The sequence below is a fragment of the Acanthisitta chloris genome, unplaced genomic scaffold (assembly GCF_000695815.1).
Source record: "Acanthisitta chloris isolate BGI_N310 unplaced genomic scaffold, ASM69581v1 scaffold1481, whole genome shotgun sequence".
NCBI lineage: Eukaryota > Metazoa > Chordata > Aves > Passeriformes > Acanthisittidae > Acanthisitta > Acanthisitta chloris.
The window spans coordinates 13862-29266 of NW_008656270.1; the positions used below are offsets into that span (position 1 = coordinate 13862).

The following is a 15405-nucleotide window of genomic DNA, read 5'->3' on the forward strand; positions in this document are numbered from 1 at the left end:
GTTCATTCTGATGTAACAAAGGATATAGATGCAATCTGCTATTGGCAACATTGAGCTTCAACAGAGAAAACACATTTGTTTAGCAACTACAACAATTTGCTATTGGTACAGATTTACTGGTGACCTCTAACGCAGGCTGAAGTGCTTAAAATGTGGCCTGTCATTACAGCAGGTACAATCCACAGGAGGGAGTGACAGGAGAGAAAACAGCCCATGCAATACTGGTGGGACTGCTTCACCCAGAAGGGAAAGAACAGCAGTGGGAGACGTTGGATTCAGTGTGCAGCTTTCAGAGCTGCACACAGTTTCGCTCCCCTGCCTCACAAACCACCTTGGCAGTGGGACTCTACACTTGCACAGCCCTAAGAACACTATATCAGAAACACCAGGACAACAATAGTTTTTGTAATGATGTAATGAAATCATATGAGAAGTTACTGTTCAGAATCCACCAGGATGCTCTGGCTTTCAGTTACTGGAGAAGATGCAGTTTCCACTGCAGATTTTTATTGAATTTTGGTGGAGTAAGTACTTCTGGATCTGAAAGGCAAATGGAACAAGTGTCAGAACAGGGGGTAACAGTAATATAGTTTCTTCAGGAGCTGACAACTATTTAGTTTATTTTTCTTTACATCAAAGTACACTGAGAAATCTCTTGACACCCACCATTTCCCTTCAGTGACTGATCACCAGCCTGCAGAGTAGAGTATCCCCAGCAGACCTGCTTACACAAGCAAATCTCTGGGGCAAATTGAATTCTCTCTCAATCACTAAGTGTCACTGTTCAGAACAATGAGGCAATGATCAGTGGCAGAAGGGTAGAACTCCATTCATTCTCCTGTCACTTAGCAATCATACACGAGCGCTGCCTCTGTTCAGCCTGAATGAGAGGCACAAGGTTTATTCTGGAGCCAGCCCTGGCAAGCAGCACTAGGTTCTAGAGGTTCATTAGAAGACTTTGCCACGCAATTCCAGGACTTCCATGGCAAAAGACTGTAGGACTTTTCGGGAAGAGGGAACACAGTGGAGTTGGGACCAGTCCTTGCTAGGTCTCTCAGCCCTTCTTTTGTAATAGCTGCAAGGACTTCAAGATGGCAAAGGGCTACAACGGACTGTAGCTTGGCCTGGTCAAGAGTTTGGCCTGACTGCCAAATCCAGACAGAAAAAATCAGTAGCTAAGTTACAAGAATTATCTAACACATTCCTTAAGAAATCAGATTTTCAAGTCCCTTGCAACAGACTGACATTATGCATACAGGAAGCCAGGAGTACAACTGAGGCAGATTTAGCACAGGAATTAGAGCAAAACAAGCCTTATTAAGAAGGCTGCTCACTTGCCACAAGGCAGGAAGGTGCACTATAAAGAAAAGCAAGAAACCCCTATGGCTGAATAACTGGTACAACTGCTGGCAGACAGCAATGCTTGGAGAGCCTCAGATCCCACTAACCTAACCTCACTGACATTTCACATCCACACCTAAGTCAGAGCCTCAACTAACCTTTTACAACAGGAGGCATCATCCTCTTCTGCTGATAGGCAGCCATAATGCTGTTTGCAGTTGAATCGGGTCCCAGGACCTGTATAAATAAGCAATAGCCATATTTAAACCTGAACAAAGCAAGGAAGATATCCCAAGAGCAGGGATACCCTCAAATGAAATTCTGCTGTTAGTGTCCAAAAGCAGAAGCAGCTGCCTGCAGGACACCTCACAGTACAAAGTGAAGAGGAATATGCAATCAAAGCCCAGGAGTGTCTCAGAAAAATTAACACAGAGGCAGAAAGAGAGAACTGCTTTTGCACAGCTTCTCAGGACACTGATCCCTTATCCCAGCACCTACTTCTTCACAGCACTGTCATGACTAAATGTTATGACTTGGGAGGACAAATTTCATCACGGCACCATCAATATTTAAAGCTCGCTTGGGAGTCTCAGTTCCCTGTCACACAGGACAGCTTTAGTCTGTCCTTACGAGCCTTGCTCATCAGCACTTAGGGAGAAGATACTGGGGAACATCTTGTGTTGACCATGAACACTCAGCAACTATTATAAAAGACTTCTACTCTGGAAGGGAACTAAGGACAGTGCTTGTGATTTCCTTGTTCTGCATTAAAATGAAACTTAGAAGCCAGGCATAACCCTTCTTTTTTACAATACACTCCTTAGCATATACTGGTTCAGACTAAGTTGACCAGTCTGGTAGCTTTTCACTTCATAACACCAAGTTGGACTATCACTACTCTAGTACATAAAAGCTGTGCTAACACTTCTACCATTAGGTCTAAAAGAGAAAACAGTGCTCCTGTGTTCTACAAATTGCTTAAGATAGAGCTTACAAAAAAGAAGTCACTACTAGGACAAGGTAACACAAGCCTCAGGAGACCTCATCATACCCAACGTGTCATTCAGTACAAGGGCACACAGTAGGCTATACCTGTTGTACACATCTAGAGTGTACCTACTTGGCAGAATGTACCTACTGCACAGAGTGACTACTGAATCTCTACAGAGAAAAAACCCAGATATTTAAAAGCCAGGGAAGAACTCTTTGCTGGAGAATGCAAAATACTGCTAAATACTTGGCACTGTATTGCAGGTGTGACAGGTATTACAGATGAGCACAGACCAGGTTAACAGAGCTCTGTTGCAGGTCTGGAGTCCAGATTTCTGGGATCGAAGTCTCAAACAACTGCAAAACTTCTTCCAGGACTTGCTGCAGTGCCCCAGCTTCCTCATCATAACCAAACAGCACAAGCTGCTTCAGAAGCATCTGTATATCTTCTGCAGAAGGGAACAGGAGCACATACAATAGCAATTAACACAGGTATGCTAAATAAACAGCTGTATTTCTTTGCTATTGAGGCATAGGAAGGAGAGCAGCAACTCAGAATGGGTTCTGTCCCTACTGAATTCCTACAGTGCCTGGGTACAAAAGCAAGGCAAATCTGTAACAGCACTGACCAGGCCTTGCAGAGAGCTCACACTATTACATGCTCTTCCAGGCACAGAGACAGATGAACTAAACCTATGTCCAACACACTTGGACCAGGCAGCTTCTCTCCCCAGCACATGCAGTAAGAACAAGAGGGGGCACGCTGCCTGAGCTTTCCACGCAAGCTGCAGAGTGGATTAAGATCACTAAGTGTCTTACCCTTCACAGTCTCAACAGCACAAACATTTTTTCCCAGGACTTCCAAAAGGGCGATATCTTCAAAAGGACTCCCCTCCTTCAGGCTGTATCTCTTACGCTGAGCCTTGCGCCGGTTCTTTGAGGATCGCCTGAAAAAGAGATATTTAATTATAGCATGCACAATGGGACTAGGTAGTTAACAGGGTAAATCTGAAGGAACATCGACAGTGTGCATGAAACTTGTTACTCAAGTTGTTACTCTGTCCAGTGGGAGGAGACTGTATGTAAACGTATGCACTGTGTCAATGCATTCAGTGCTGCTTAACCAACATCCTTTATAATCTGAAACACAAGTCAGGAGTCGGGCTGTTTCTCTACTACAAAAAAGACTGCTTTGTGTTCCAGCAAGATTAAAGCATGGCTCTGAGCACAAAGCAGGAGCTGCCCTAAGCGCAAAGCAGCAGTCACTATCAGGTAAAGCCAAGCGTCATTCAAAACATTGGCGCTGGGGTCTGTATTTGCCTCTGCATACTTCAGTTTTTGCTGTCTCCAGAGCTCGCTCAGCTCCTGGCCATTATCACAGAAAAGCAACTTCATTCATAGGCCAGACCTAGCTGCAAAATATTCCCAAGTGATCAGCACATTCTGAAACAGGTATGCTGAATACTAAGGCTCCACATTCTCTATACATCTGATCCATAAAAGGAAAAAGTGCCCTAAAATGTCCACACTTTGCCAACAATTGAATTTTCCCACATTTCAGCTACAGAACTCAGAAGCGGTCCCAAACACTACACTAGGCTGTAACACACCCAACCCCACACTGCAGCTCTGGTGTTACGATCACTGGGAAACAAGGGACACGCCCACTGCGGGAGACATCGGTATGAGATTTAGCAGCAACCCCCCCACACCGAGTGTAAAACCCAGGACAAAGAACACAAGCCATGCGCACAAGCTGTTAATGTTTGCATCTCTCCCTGTATCCTTTGCCAAGCTTTCTACAGCCAGCTATTCTGGCAACATGCCGATCACCCACAGAGCCAGATCCCCCTCAGAGTCTGTGTTCAGAGCTCCTCTGCTGGCCACTCAGTTCCTGTTGCACTAGTAAGTTTCTGGAATTTTCTGCTCTCTCCCTTTCAATAAGAGTTAAAATAACCAAGGAATGCCTGTAATTAAAGCAGCCTCAAGACACACACAGCTGCAAGGAGAAGCATGCCAAGCATGAGCAAGCTGCCGTTCCCAATGCCCATGCCAGGACAGTGAATACCTAATTTGAAGGCAGATACCTACACTGATATTCTTGAATTGCTGTGCGAGTATTTGCTGTTCATGTCACTGGCTGTCACAACACTGCTGGTTTCAGAGAAAAGCTCCAATTCTGGGCAATTCGGCGTTTCATAATCTGCAAAACATGGTAACAACTGTCACAGTATGGAAAAAGGTCAGAGTTACTTCCAGTTTTCTTGCTGGGTGACCTATGTAGCTTGCCAAGCAGATGCTATCTGCTGATGTTCTGGAGCCTTAGCTCTGTGTACAGTTCTGGGCCCCTCAGTTCAGGAAGGATATTGAGGTGCTGGAGCAGGTCCAGAGACGAGCCACAAGGCTGGTGAAGGGAGTCGCGCACAAGTGCTATGAGGAGAGGCTGAAGGAGCTGGGGTTGTTTAGCCTGGAGGAGGCTCAGGGGTGACCTTATCACCCTCTACAACTCCCTGAAAGGAGGTTGGAGTCATGTGGGGGTTGGTCTCTTCTCCTAGGCAACTAGCAGTAGGACAAGAGGGCACAGACTCAAGCTCTGCCAGGGGAGGTTTAGGTTAGATATTAGGAAGAGATTTTTTACAGAGAGAGTAGTCAGGCATTGGAATGGGCTGCCCGAGGAGGTGGTGGACCACCATCCATGGAGGTTTTCAAGATGAGACTGGATGTGGCACTTAGTGCCATGGTCTAGTAACGATGGTAGGGTTGGACTTGATGATCTCTGAGGTCTCTTCCAACTCGGCTGATTCTATGATTCCGATTCTCTCAACTCCATTCAGCCAGCACATGAGAAGAAACACTTGTGAGAACACTGCTCCTCTGCCCTGGTGGGGATGGTGATATTGAACAGCACAATCAGAGTGATGATAGTCTCAGTGCAGCAGATCTGGACCAGGACGAAACATTCTGCTTTCAGAAAAATTCCCTGAGCCTGTGTGAGCCGGCAGGTGAATATGCCTATAGGTACTCAGCACAAAGGATGTGCTGAGCACTGTCTCACCCAGACAAGCTGGCACAGTGGAGAAAATGCTGTGTCATTTTGAAAGGCTTTCAGGTGCATTTTGATCCCATGAAAGCTGTGACACAAAATAGCACAGAAAATACAGAATAAGCAAGGTAAAATGATCACACTTGAAGTATGGTGTGAGAAGGGATGTGAGCTGCTGTCCTACTGTTGTGGAATGCCATTGGAGCTAGAGAAGAGTACAGCTCCATCAGAGCAAATGGGAAACACAAAAAGATGAGCACAGTTAGTCATGCAGGAGAAAGTCATATGCACTTCAATACCAACCCTGCAGGCTCCCACAGGCCTTGTCCTTCAGCTCTCGGACCACCTGCAGGCGACTTTTATGGTGAAGAAATGCTGACTTCTGAGAATCTAGGAAGATGAGCTGACTTTTCTGAGCTGCTCATGAAGAAAATCAGAACATGAACATTTGTGCAAGAGAAACAGAAAAGCATTTTTTACACTAACACAGTCATTAGACAAGCTCAGAAGTCAGGTGCAAAGCACACAGAAGGACTCAATTGGAAGGAAATTCAAAGCTTTTAATACAGGAGCCCATAAAACAAGATACATCTTGAAGTGGGGTGAATTAACCTATCAGACAAGTGTCTTCTAGAACAAGTCTTTGTTTCTGATAGAGGATGAGCAGAAAGCTCTGTGGTTAAGTCTCTTTCCATTAATTAGGTTTAAATTAAATTAAAAAAACCACCTCAACTCCTAAAGCCTACTGCCCATAACATGAAAAGGAAGAACAACGAACAGTAACAAAACATCCCTCCTGGACAGAAGGGAAAACACAGCTATCAAACATTTTTTTTCAAAAACTACTAATCAAAGCTTCCTGGCCCACAGCTCTGCTGCCACATGTGCTCTGGAACAAGGACTGTCCTGCTTGTTCATGGACATGCAGACACAGACCCCTTTGCAGCTTGCGACTGTGAGGTCTGGAAAAGCTCAAAAGGAGCCTAAGCTAAAAAGAGCTCATGACACTGCAAGGCTTCAAGATGCATTGAGGAGAGCCAAATGCAGCTAACTGAGCAGCATCAGTTACGTGGGAGCAAAGCATTCTTCCATACAGCTTTCAGTACTAGTGTTGCGACTACCCACAGACAAAGTAAAGACCTTCTTTAGCCTCTGTAACACAGAGGAAATCTCAGATTCTTGCACAGATTCACCTTCCAGAATAGCGGGCTTCAAGCTGGTTTCCAAGATATCCAGTCTATCATACTTGTGAATCTGGAGCAGGGAAAGGAAAGAAGGTATTATTTAAGCATCTAACCCAGATCCCATGCCTCTGTTTTTGCACTCTAAAGAAATATTTCCACTTTTGTTCTTGTGTTCTGAAATGTCTTACCAGTCTTAAAGCCTCTTCCCAAAGAGCCCCTTCTAGGAGCAGGAGAACAGACTCTTCATAATCCTGGAAAGGAAAGAGCAGGGCTGCTACCAATGCTACTAATACACATTCACGTAGCAGCTATTCAGATGCATATTTCTATGCAGCAGTATCACAGTCAAGACAGGAATACATTACCATGACAGGTACCTTGAAACACTGACATAAAAAACAACCTAACAAACGAAAGCCACAAGCAAAACCACCAAAACCGTGTTACTTCTCCCATACTAAGGGGAAATCCCTCTAGAACTCTGTCTTCCTTACTCCAGCTTTCATGCTTCAGCTCTGGGACAAAACTTTTTCATACCAAAGCAGGAGCAGCTTCATAAATGGAAGAACTCAGGGACACAGCATTTATCCCCATGCTGCTCACTGCATCATCTGGACTTGCTCTGTCCTCCCCAGGGGAGCCCATGGCACACAGACTGCTTTGCTGTCAGCATGCATGAAGTCACACGTGGTGCAGAAGAATAGAGAAAACACAGATTGTGTATCTGTTTGACAGAGGATGTTACTGGGGCATAAGCAGGAGAGTAATTACATTACCTCAGTGTACTGCTCCAGGAGCATTGCAGCCTCTGCATGCTTTTTCTGTTCAACTAGTTTTTCTAGAAGAAAAAGGTGGAGTTTCAGCTCTACAGAAACAGCTGGATTTTTTGCCACAAAACTACAAAGGGAAAACCCCACTTACTGAGGCACCCTCTATCTGCTCACACATGTACTCTATCACTAAATTACAGCTGTAATTTAAAGGGACATCAGAAAAAAGTATTAAAGGCAAGTCATTAAGGACTCAGCAGTAAGTGACAGAGAAAGCAAATACTGAAGTACTCAACTCTGTAAGACTACACTCCCAGAATCTACACTCTCACTGTGTCAAAGTGGGCCCTTCATAAAGCCCACCTCTGAGTAAGGCTGAAGTCAGGAGGATGCTCCATTTCTTTTGCCAAAATATGTGCCAGATCCACAACACATCTCGCACAGGCAGTCTGACATGTATAGTGAGCATAAATTCTGAGAACAAGTACCTTCTTCTGCATTAGGGCAGCACACAGCTTTACATGTACCAGCTGGTCCCAGCTGGTAGCAGGCTTTAAGGAGAAAACATTAAGATGCAGCTCTGAATTTCCCAATGTTAGGTCTGTGACTAGGCACAGTACTTCCTACTGAAGATGTCTAGAGGCCTCAGTAATGTCAGATCTTTAGAGAATGTCCATTCCCTGAAGTTAACCAAGGAGGCAACCTGGAATAGCAGGTTAGCAACAGGTTGCAAGGAAACGATGCAAGAAACAGTCAGCATGGGCCAGTCAAGGCCACAGCTAACTTGGCAACTCCTGGGTGCCTACCAAGTCAGCTCCAACATCTTTTGGTTCTTTTGAGAAACAAAGGTGACGTGCAATCACACAAACCCTTAGGAAATACAGGATCTTTGTTCTTCCTGTAAGAAAAATGCTGGTGAATACTGAAGTTTTCATTAAATCTAGGAAAACCCAAAATTAACTGTAAATAATAGCACCCAGTTTTGCTCTGCACACTTCCATCTCCCCAAGGTCTACCTGCCATGCTCCGTGCCAGGCTGGACAGCTTATCCTTTGTGTAACCAAGCCGTGATGCCATGCACAGGGCTTGCTGCCAGCTGCCACTGCTCTGAAAAGCATGAAGTGCTTTTGCAAAGATGCCAGCACGAGCAAATATCAGTGCAGCCTGTTCATACAGCTGCTTCTGAATCAAGTACTCCCCATAGGCATCGCTGATATCCTGCAAGAAAGGGACAACAGAGAAATAGGAAATTAGCTGTACAGTCAGTAGCAGTGCTCCATGAGTAAAAATTAAGGCCCATCAACAAAAGTATAGTATGCCCCCTCACAAGTAGTTTCCAGGCACAATGCCTTTTCCCCACTTCAGTTTCTATCAGGCCAAAGGCTAATGATCAGCACATGAAGACATTTCATAGAGCTAAAGCAAGTGACATGGGGAGGTACCTAACTGTCCAAACCAAAGGCTGGGTAAATTAGATACTGCTGGAAATCAGACCCTTCTTCCCCACTCATGTGAGCTGTTTTTGTTAGAATGTCTCTCGGAACCAACCTACTTCAGGAGCCAAACACTGGCATAAGGGAGGTCACAAGCCCTGCAACTCTACAGGCAGAGGCTATTCAAAGCTCACAATCTCCAATGAAGAAAGTGCAGGTGGATTTGACTGGAAGGATAAGGAGGGAATCATAAAAGACTCCTAATGAGCCATTCAGGAACGGACCTCCCTCATTAGTAAAGAGTCCTTTCTGCTTTCACCATGTTGCAAACAAAGTTTTGCCATGTCCCCTCTTACTCATCCACAAAGGATTGTGTGTTGTGTATTTACAATATCTAAATTAAACTATATTAAATGCATTTACATTTTACCTCAGCCTTGGGCAAGCTAAAGTTGTTCAGTAAGACTGAAACTGACAAGGAAGGGACACAACATATTAGGAAACAGCACAACTTCAAGTGCCCCATGCTCTCTAGCACTTTTCAGAATAGTTTAAGGATAACAAAGTGTTCCTACACAATCTAGAAGAGCCAGACAGAGGTCAAGACAAGAAGAAAAGTCTTTCTATGGTAATGGGAATTCTTTAGCACACCACAAGACAGTGCAGCAGAAGAGACAGGAGTCCCAGGGGCTCTCCTGGTCAGAGGATCAAAGAAATGACAGCCACTCCTTCAATGACCAGACCCCGCAGAGTTAGTGCTGAGTGTCATTACAGCCATTATCAGACCCATTAGAAAAGGGTCTCAGACAACACTGGAATAGCAATGACCTGCAGAACTTGAACATAAACAGCTACTGTTTCATTCTTGCCCTCATGCAAGGTCCTGAAGACATGCAAACACATGCATAAGAGAATACAAAGCTCAGACGCTGCAGTGTCATGCGCTTACACACCTTGTACTCCTGAGTACTAGAGGGGTACAGCTTCAAGGCCTCACGATACTGATTCTGATCCTTTACCAAGTTCAGAAATTCAGGGAAGTGTTCAGGACCTGCAGAAATAATTTACTTTTTGTAAAAATAAAAGAGAAAGCACAGTTGGGCTGGATTCATTACATCAAGAAGCAACCAGAGGTGCTTGGGAGGAAGAGCACAAAAGCACCTATTCCACTGTTGCAAAATCAAGGTGTTCACTTCCTTGAAGTTTGCTCCACTTTTGCCTGAGATATTAACCAAGCACATGTCACCTAAACAGGAACAACATAAAACTTATGTTTCATAATCACAGAGCAGTAAACATTCTCACCCCTTTCTCCCTGCACCAAGCTACACTGCAAAAAGCAGGTAGCAGAAGTTAACCACACACTACCAGGAGGGAAGATGACCTTGCAAAGTCCTTTGGTTTTCTTCAGCTGTTTCCCTGCAAAGGCTCTCCAAAATGAAAATGTTACATTGCAGAAATTCTCCTTAGGACACCTACCACATTTGCTGAGGTGCCCAAGAGCTTTTGTGTATCTCTTCAAGTGTCTGTCTATTGTATATCGCTGATAATTGGTTTCCATATTCCGGAGGGTATTTAAGAAGGGCAAGTATTCTTTTGGGTCCTGCAAAGAATAGTAAAAACTGATAACCTGATTTGCCCCCATCTTCACAAACAGACAGTCCCATATTTGAAAAACATATCATAATACACTAAAAAAGCTTTTTTTCCCCCCAAATTTAAACCATCTTTAAGTGTCAATTCTGTTTATGTACCCTTGCCAGGAATGATTAACTTGAATTACCAGGCTCTCACAAGGACTCCAGCAGTATCTAAAGGCTGGTGACATTTAAAATTCAAGGCTATGTGTCATATCAAATACCGTTTTCTATTAGCTATTGTCACATACAAATTTGCAGCCATAAAGCTGATCAATTTTCCCCACACCAAAGGTCATAAAACATGTCAACATGAAAAGAGTGTTCTAATTGACAAGCAGCAGGCTTTGCTGTAACAATAGGAAACTATGGAGATCCTGATGGCCATTTCCATTCAGAGATTTCAAATCAAACCTGCGTGAAGATACAGCCTATTATCACAGCCACCATTAAATAAGCAAGAATTGAAAGAGTACGAACTGGGAATGGAAGACATGCAGTCACACCACTTCAGACACCAGTCCCTCCCTTCTCCACAGGTACCTTGTCCTGCTGCTCTGGAAGAGCACTGTTTCACCTTGAGCACACAAAGTTTTCAAAGCTATCCTCAATAAGTATTAAGGGATGCAGAGACATGACACCTTCCTATCATCATCCCAAGCACATACAGAACTTCTGAGCAACTGAAATCCTGCCTGGGTAGAGAGCTATTACTAACAAAAGACGTGGGCTGATCTGCAGGCTCCAAAGAGCCTTTGGGAAAGCAAAAAAATAGTTCCTTGGCTGGAACTATAAGCAAGACCTTTTGAGACTTTTCTGCCACCATGATGACTAAGTCAAAGTCGTATGTCCCCAGGGAATAATCGTACAATTCATTGACATCCACAAGGAAAAGCAGGTACTTCAGTGCTGCTTCTGCACTCACAGCTTTGGCATCTGGAGTTGTGCTTTCTGTAACAACAAAAAGAAGCATACGATCTGTTACACCACTGGCAGTGGAACCCTGCTCTGAGGGAAGGATCAACACATCAAGGATCAACACATCAAACACAACCCTGACAGCAAGAGGGACCATTAAACTAACAGCTTGATGTAGGTGCAGAAGGGGTTACTTTGCATTTCCTGGGCAACTTCAAGGACCAACCCAAGTACAGTAACTTGTTAAATGTGCAAGTGTGACAAGTTAGAGGCATCAGCACAGAATAAAAGCAAAGTCTGCCAGTTTGAGGTACCAGGACCCAGAATAGGAACGTTCTATTCCATGCTGGGAGAGCTGGAGTTCCAACTGGAAAGTGGAAACAGCTCCAATTCTGGGGTATCTGCTGACATACCTAGATAAAAGGATAAGATGATGGTATATACAGGAGCATACCTCAGTTGATATGCTGCTGTACCTAAATACACAGCTAGTTTCAAGTACATTTCTGTTTTCTGGGTGACTCCATAAACAGTCACCTTAAAATAATTTTCTAGGTGAACCACACTAGCAATGAAAATGCTGAGGAATGCAGGTAGCTTGGTGTGCGGCTGCAGTTCGAGCTCTGGATGGCAGAGCCGCAGGCAAAGAGGCTGTGAATTGCCAGTCCTTTACCTAACAAAGGGCATGGGGGCCTGTGGCCCAGCCAGGTGACCAGACACTGAGACACACAGCAGGAGCTGACTACACTCACAGCGCTTAGACTGTGAGGGTGTAAAAGCTCAGGGATTCCTTTGTTTGAGGTCCCTCCTTGGAGACACCAGCTAGAGCTGTTATTTTGTTACTGCATCATGATTGAATTATTTTAAGGATTTGGACATAAGAGACTGTGCTGTGGGAAACCTGGGGTGTCAGTAAGCCAGTAAGGAAGCCTGGTCAGACCGTGTGAGTGTGGTGTGTGTCACTGTGAAGGAGCTTTGGTGCCAGCTCAGGTGGTGCCAGAGTGGCTCCTGGACAGGAAGGTTTCCTTAACAGTTTTGGTCATACAGGGAAATTTCCCTAACAGAAAGCTCCTGCAAACCAGCCATTTTTGAAACTTAGGAGTCCCTGATACAAAACCTCGAAGATCATGGACCTTCTGGAGAGCAATATCCAGTTCTGGAGGAGTCTTCTTCACGTGTGCTGTCAGTATTGATAGGCAGTATCTGATAGAAAGAGAAGTAGGGAATGAAAAAGTGAGAAGGCAGAAACACTGTTTATCTCTTTTGTTGCACAGTTTATGCAAGTCCTAGTTTATGTTTTAGTGAAAGAAAACCAACCAAAAACTGCTCAGGCACTATGATCTTTCTAAAGGAAGGCAGGAAACATGGGAGAGAACACACCTCTCTCTGAAAGTTCACATAGCTGGACACAGTTTTCCAAATGAAATTTGGCATGAAAATAGCCTTTTTTTTATAAAAGGAAACCTTTCTAAAATGTTATTTACACTTTCATACATTTCACATTCACTATTTCAAAATAGCTCTCCCAGGCAAGGAGACACTTTGTTTTCTAAAACAATTTGCTAAAAAGTGTTTAAATTCTCAGGGCTTGCAGCAACCCAACACCTGTTGCTCCTCTACCCACTGTAACATGTAACCACTTCACTAACTACTGTTACTATCCTATTTTCCCACCCTTTATCCTTGCCTGGTGTTGATTCATCCAACGAGGATTTTTATCAAGAAGGTAATTATGCGGAAATATGCAGGAAGATTCACAAAATAACTCAGTCTCAAATGTAACAGCTGCTCAAAAGGCAGGCTGCTTCAAGAAGTCAGCAACTCACCAGTATGAGAATCTTCCTCATGGCTTGCTGTGCCCATACCACACAGACTGATCCTAAATCAAGTGTATTTCTTAAACTCTTATAAGCACACTGCAGCTATTATTTAATTCTTGTAGTTACAAGTTGTTTCGCTATCTGTGGAATTATTAAATGTTGTGGTTTCCAGGAGAGCATCCTCAGCAGAAGGAAAGTATGGTATACATATGTTTTGTGGAGCACAAGCTCACCTCAGAGCAAAATAACTGATGTTAAAGACAGCCTTGGTTTCTGCCAATAACTTACTAGAAATCTCTCTAATGGATAATGTCTTCACCTACAATAAGAAAATGCTCACTTTTGAGGGTCAATGTGTTCCATGGCAGTTCTCATCACATCACATATGAGGTTTACTTTTTTCTGATCTGGATGCTGGCATGGTTGAGTGTTACTGCTATGATTCAGAGATGGGTACATACTCTTTGTGAAATCTTCTTCTCTAAATAAAAACAGATAACATGAATAACAGCATTGTCCATCACACAGCCCAGAACAAAGACAGTAACATTAAGAAACACAAATACACACAGAAGATAACTACTCAACAAAATAGCTATGTCACCCAGTACTGACACACAAGTGGCCATACTACCAGAAAGCTCTCCAATTCTCTGAGTTGATTGTCAGCCAAGAGAGGCATTTAAAAAAAGCCAGTTGTTCAGAACAACTACTCTGGCTGCACAAGAAAACCAGAAGGCAATATTTTCAAGATACATCTGTCTTCTACTAAAGCCACTATGTAGATGCTAAGCACTGAGAACTTCTGAAAAACTAGCCATTTGCTATTATTTTTGGTCAGATTAAAACTGAAAATAAAACAGAACAGCTAAGTGATAGCTTCAGCTCCTACACAACTATTTACTTCAGCAAGCTTGAGAAATCCTGAAGGTACCAATACCCTAAAGCCTCATCACTGTCTTAAAAAAGTCAGGGGACCTGATTTGGGAATCCAAGCAAGTACCTTGTCCTCAGGCTCTAGATAAGCAGTGCCATCTTGCTCCTCTTTATTAGTGAACAAAATTTTCTCTGTTCTTGTTTACAGCTGTACAAAAAACCAGCAGACACATCAAAGCAGTCAGATGATGTACTAATTCCTTGCTGCAAAAATCTAATGACTGCTTGCAAGCTGGAATTCCCAACACACTGTCCCTGGAACCATTGAGCTTTCTCAAGCCTTTATGACTCAACATGCCAGTTTTCTGACTCCTTGCACTCATACTGAAGAGCTGCCAATATTTTGACAAAGTAATGTACCACCACTGATTACATGCATGCTTCTGTCTGTGGAATTATACTCACTTCAGTTCTGTGAAAAACAAGTTGATATAGTTCACAGAATCTATTTGCCTGATAAAGATTTCTGTGTTTTCCAGAAATACCTGAAATGAACAAGAGTATTACTGTTATTCTGAACAATCTGGGTACATCAAGTACAAGAACAAATTCAAAGACTTTCTCTGAAAGCACAAGATGAAGGAAATGCTAAATCTGATCTGCCTGCATGGTGATGTCACAGTGCAGAGCAGCCATCTCTGCCGAAAGCAGAAATGACAGCACCACCTACTCTTCTGAGCCCACTGTTCAATGGTGATGGATTCCAGGGTAGATTAGTATGGTAAACAACACAACAGAGCTGGGCATACTTGCCTTGGGATTGTGGTCATAGAGAAGATTGAGGTTGATTCGCAGCTTCCTCATACACTGAAAAGCTTCCCTGAACATAAGCCTGAAGGAATGAGTCAAGTGAGACAGTTCACATAGTGGGTAAGATGCAATATCCACAAATAAAGGCAAGTGACTAGAGTTAAGGACAGAACCAGTGGGAAGAGGACAGCCTAAGCAAAAAGCTGTGTAGATTGTCTTCCCAAAAAAATGTGCAAGGTCAATACTGTTCATTGCCAGCCTCTGCACTGGGACATACCAGCATGCCAGGCTGATGAAGCAATACTGAATTGGCATTATTTTTTTCGTCCATTATGAGAGCGCTACATTTTAATCCAATGGATCAACTTCTGTTTCAGAAAATTTCCATGAAAATCAATTAAGTTAAAAATGAAAACCAGTCAGCTTCATCATGAAGTGATTGTCATGCCTGGAGAATGCAGCAGTTGAAGATTTCTGCCATCCATGCAATCTCAGCACACACAATAAGCCCTTCAGTGGTTAAATGAGAAGCACATGAGACTGCTGAAAGCTGGACTTCAAGCTGGCAGCCCCAGAAACAGTC

At 43.6% G+C, this 15405-nt stretch overlaps 1 protein-coding gene across 1 annotated transcript in view; it reads right to left on the minus strand.

Moving 5' to 3' along the window:
- Positions 1-391: 391 nt before the first annotated feature.
- IKBKAP (inhibitor of kappa light polypeptide gene enhancer in B-cells, kinase complex-associated protein) overlaps positions 392-15405 on the minus strand; it is a gene marked incomplete at its 5' end in the record, with an annotated part of 30789 nt that continues 15775 nt past the window's right edge. Inside the window, 17 exons of the mRNA XM_009084228.1 lie at positions 392-540; positions 1500-1578; positions 2626-2780; positions 3151-3278; positions 4423-4534; positions 5678-5791; positions 6568-6628; positions 6747-6809; positions 7335-7396; positions 8345-8546; positions 9715-9812; positions 10241-10364; positions 11201-11349; positions 12434-12519; positions 13477-13617; positions 14478-14557; positions 14826-14904. Of these exons, the coding sequence (XP_009082476.1) occupies positions 473-540; positions 1500-1578; positions 2626-2780; positions 3151-3278; positions 4423-4534; positions 5678-5791; positions 6568-6628; positions 6747-6809; positions 7335-7396; positions 8345-8546; positions 9715-9812; positions 10241-10364; positions 11201-11349; positions 12434-12519; positions 13477-13617; positions 14478-14557; positions 14826-14904 (1801 nt within the window). The remainder of the gene's footprint in view (positions 541-1499; positions 1579-2625; positions 2781-3150; positions 3279-4422; positions 4535-5677; positions 5792-6567; positions 6629-6746; positions 6810-7334; positions 7397-8344; positions 8547-9714; positions 9813-10240; positions 10365-11200; positions 11350-12433; positions 12520-13476; positions 13618-14477; positions 14558-14825; positions 14905-15405) is intronic.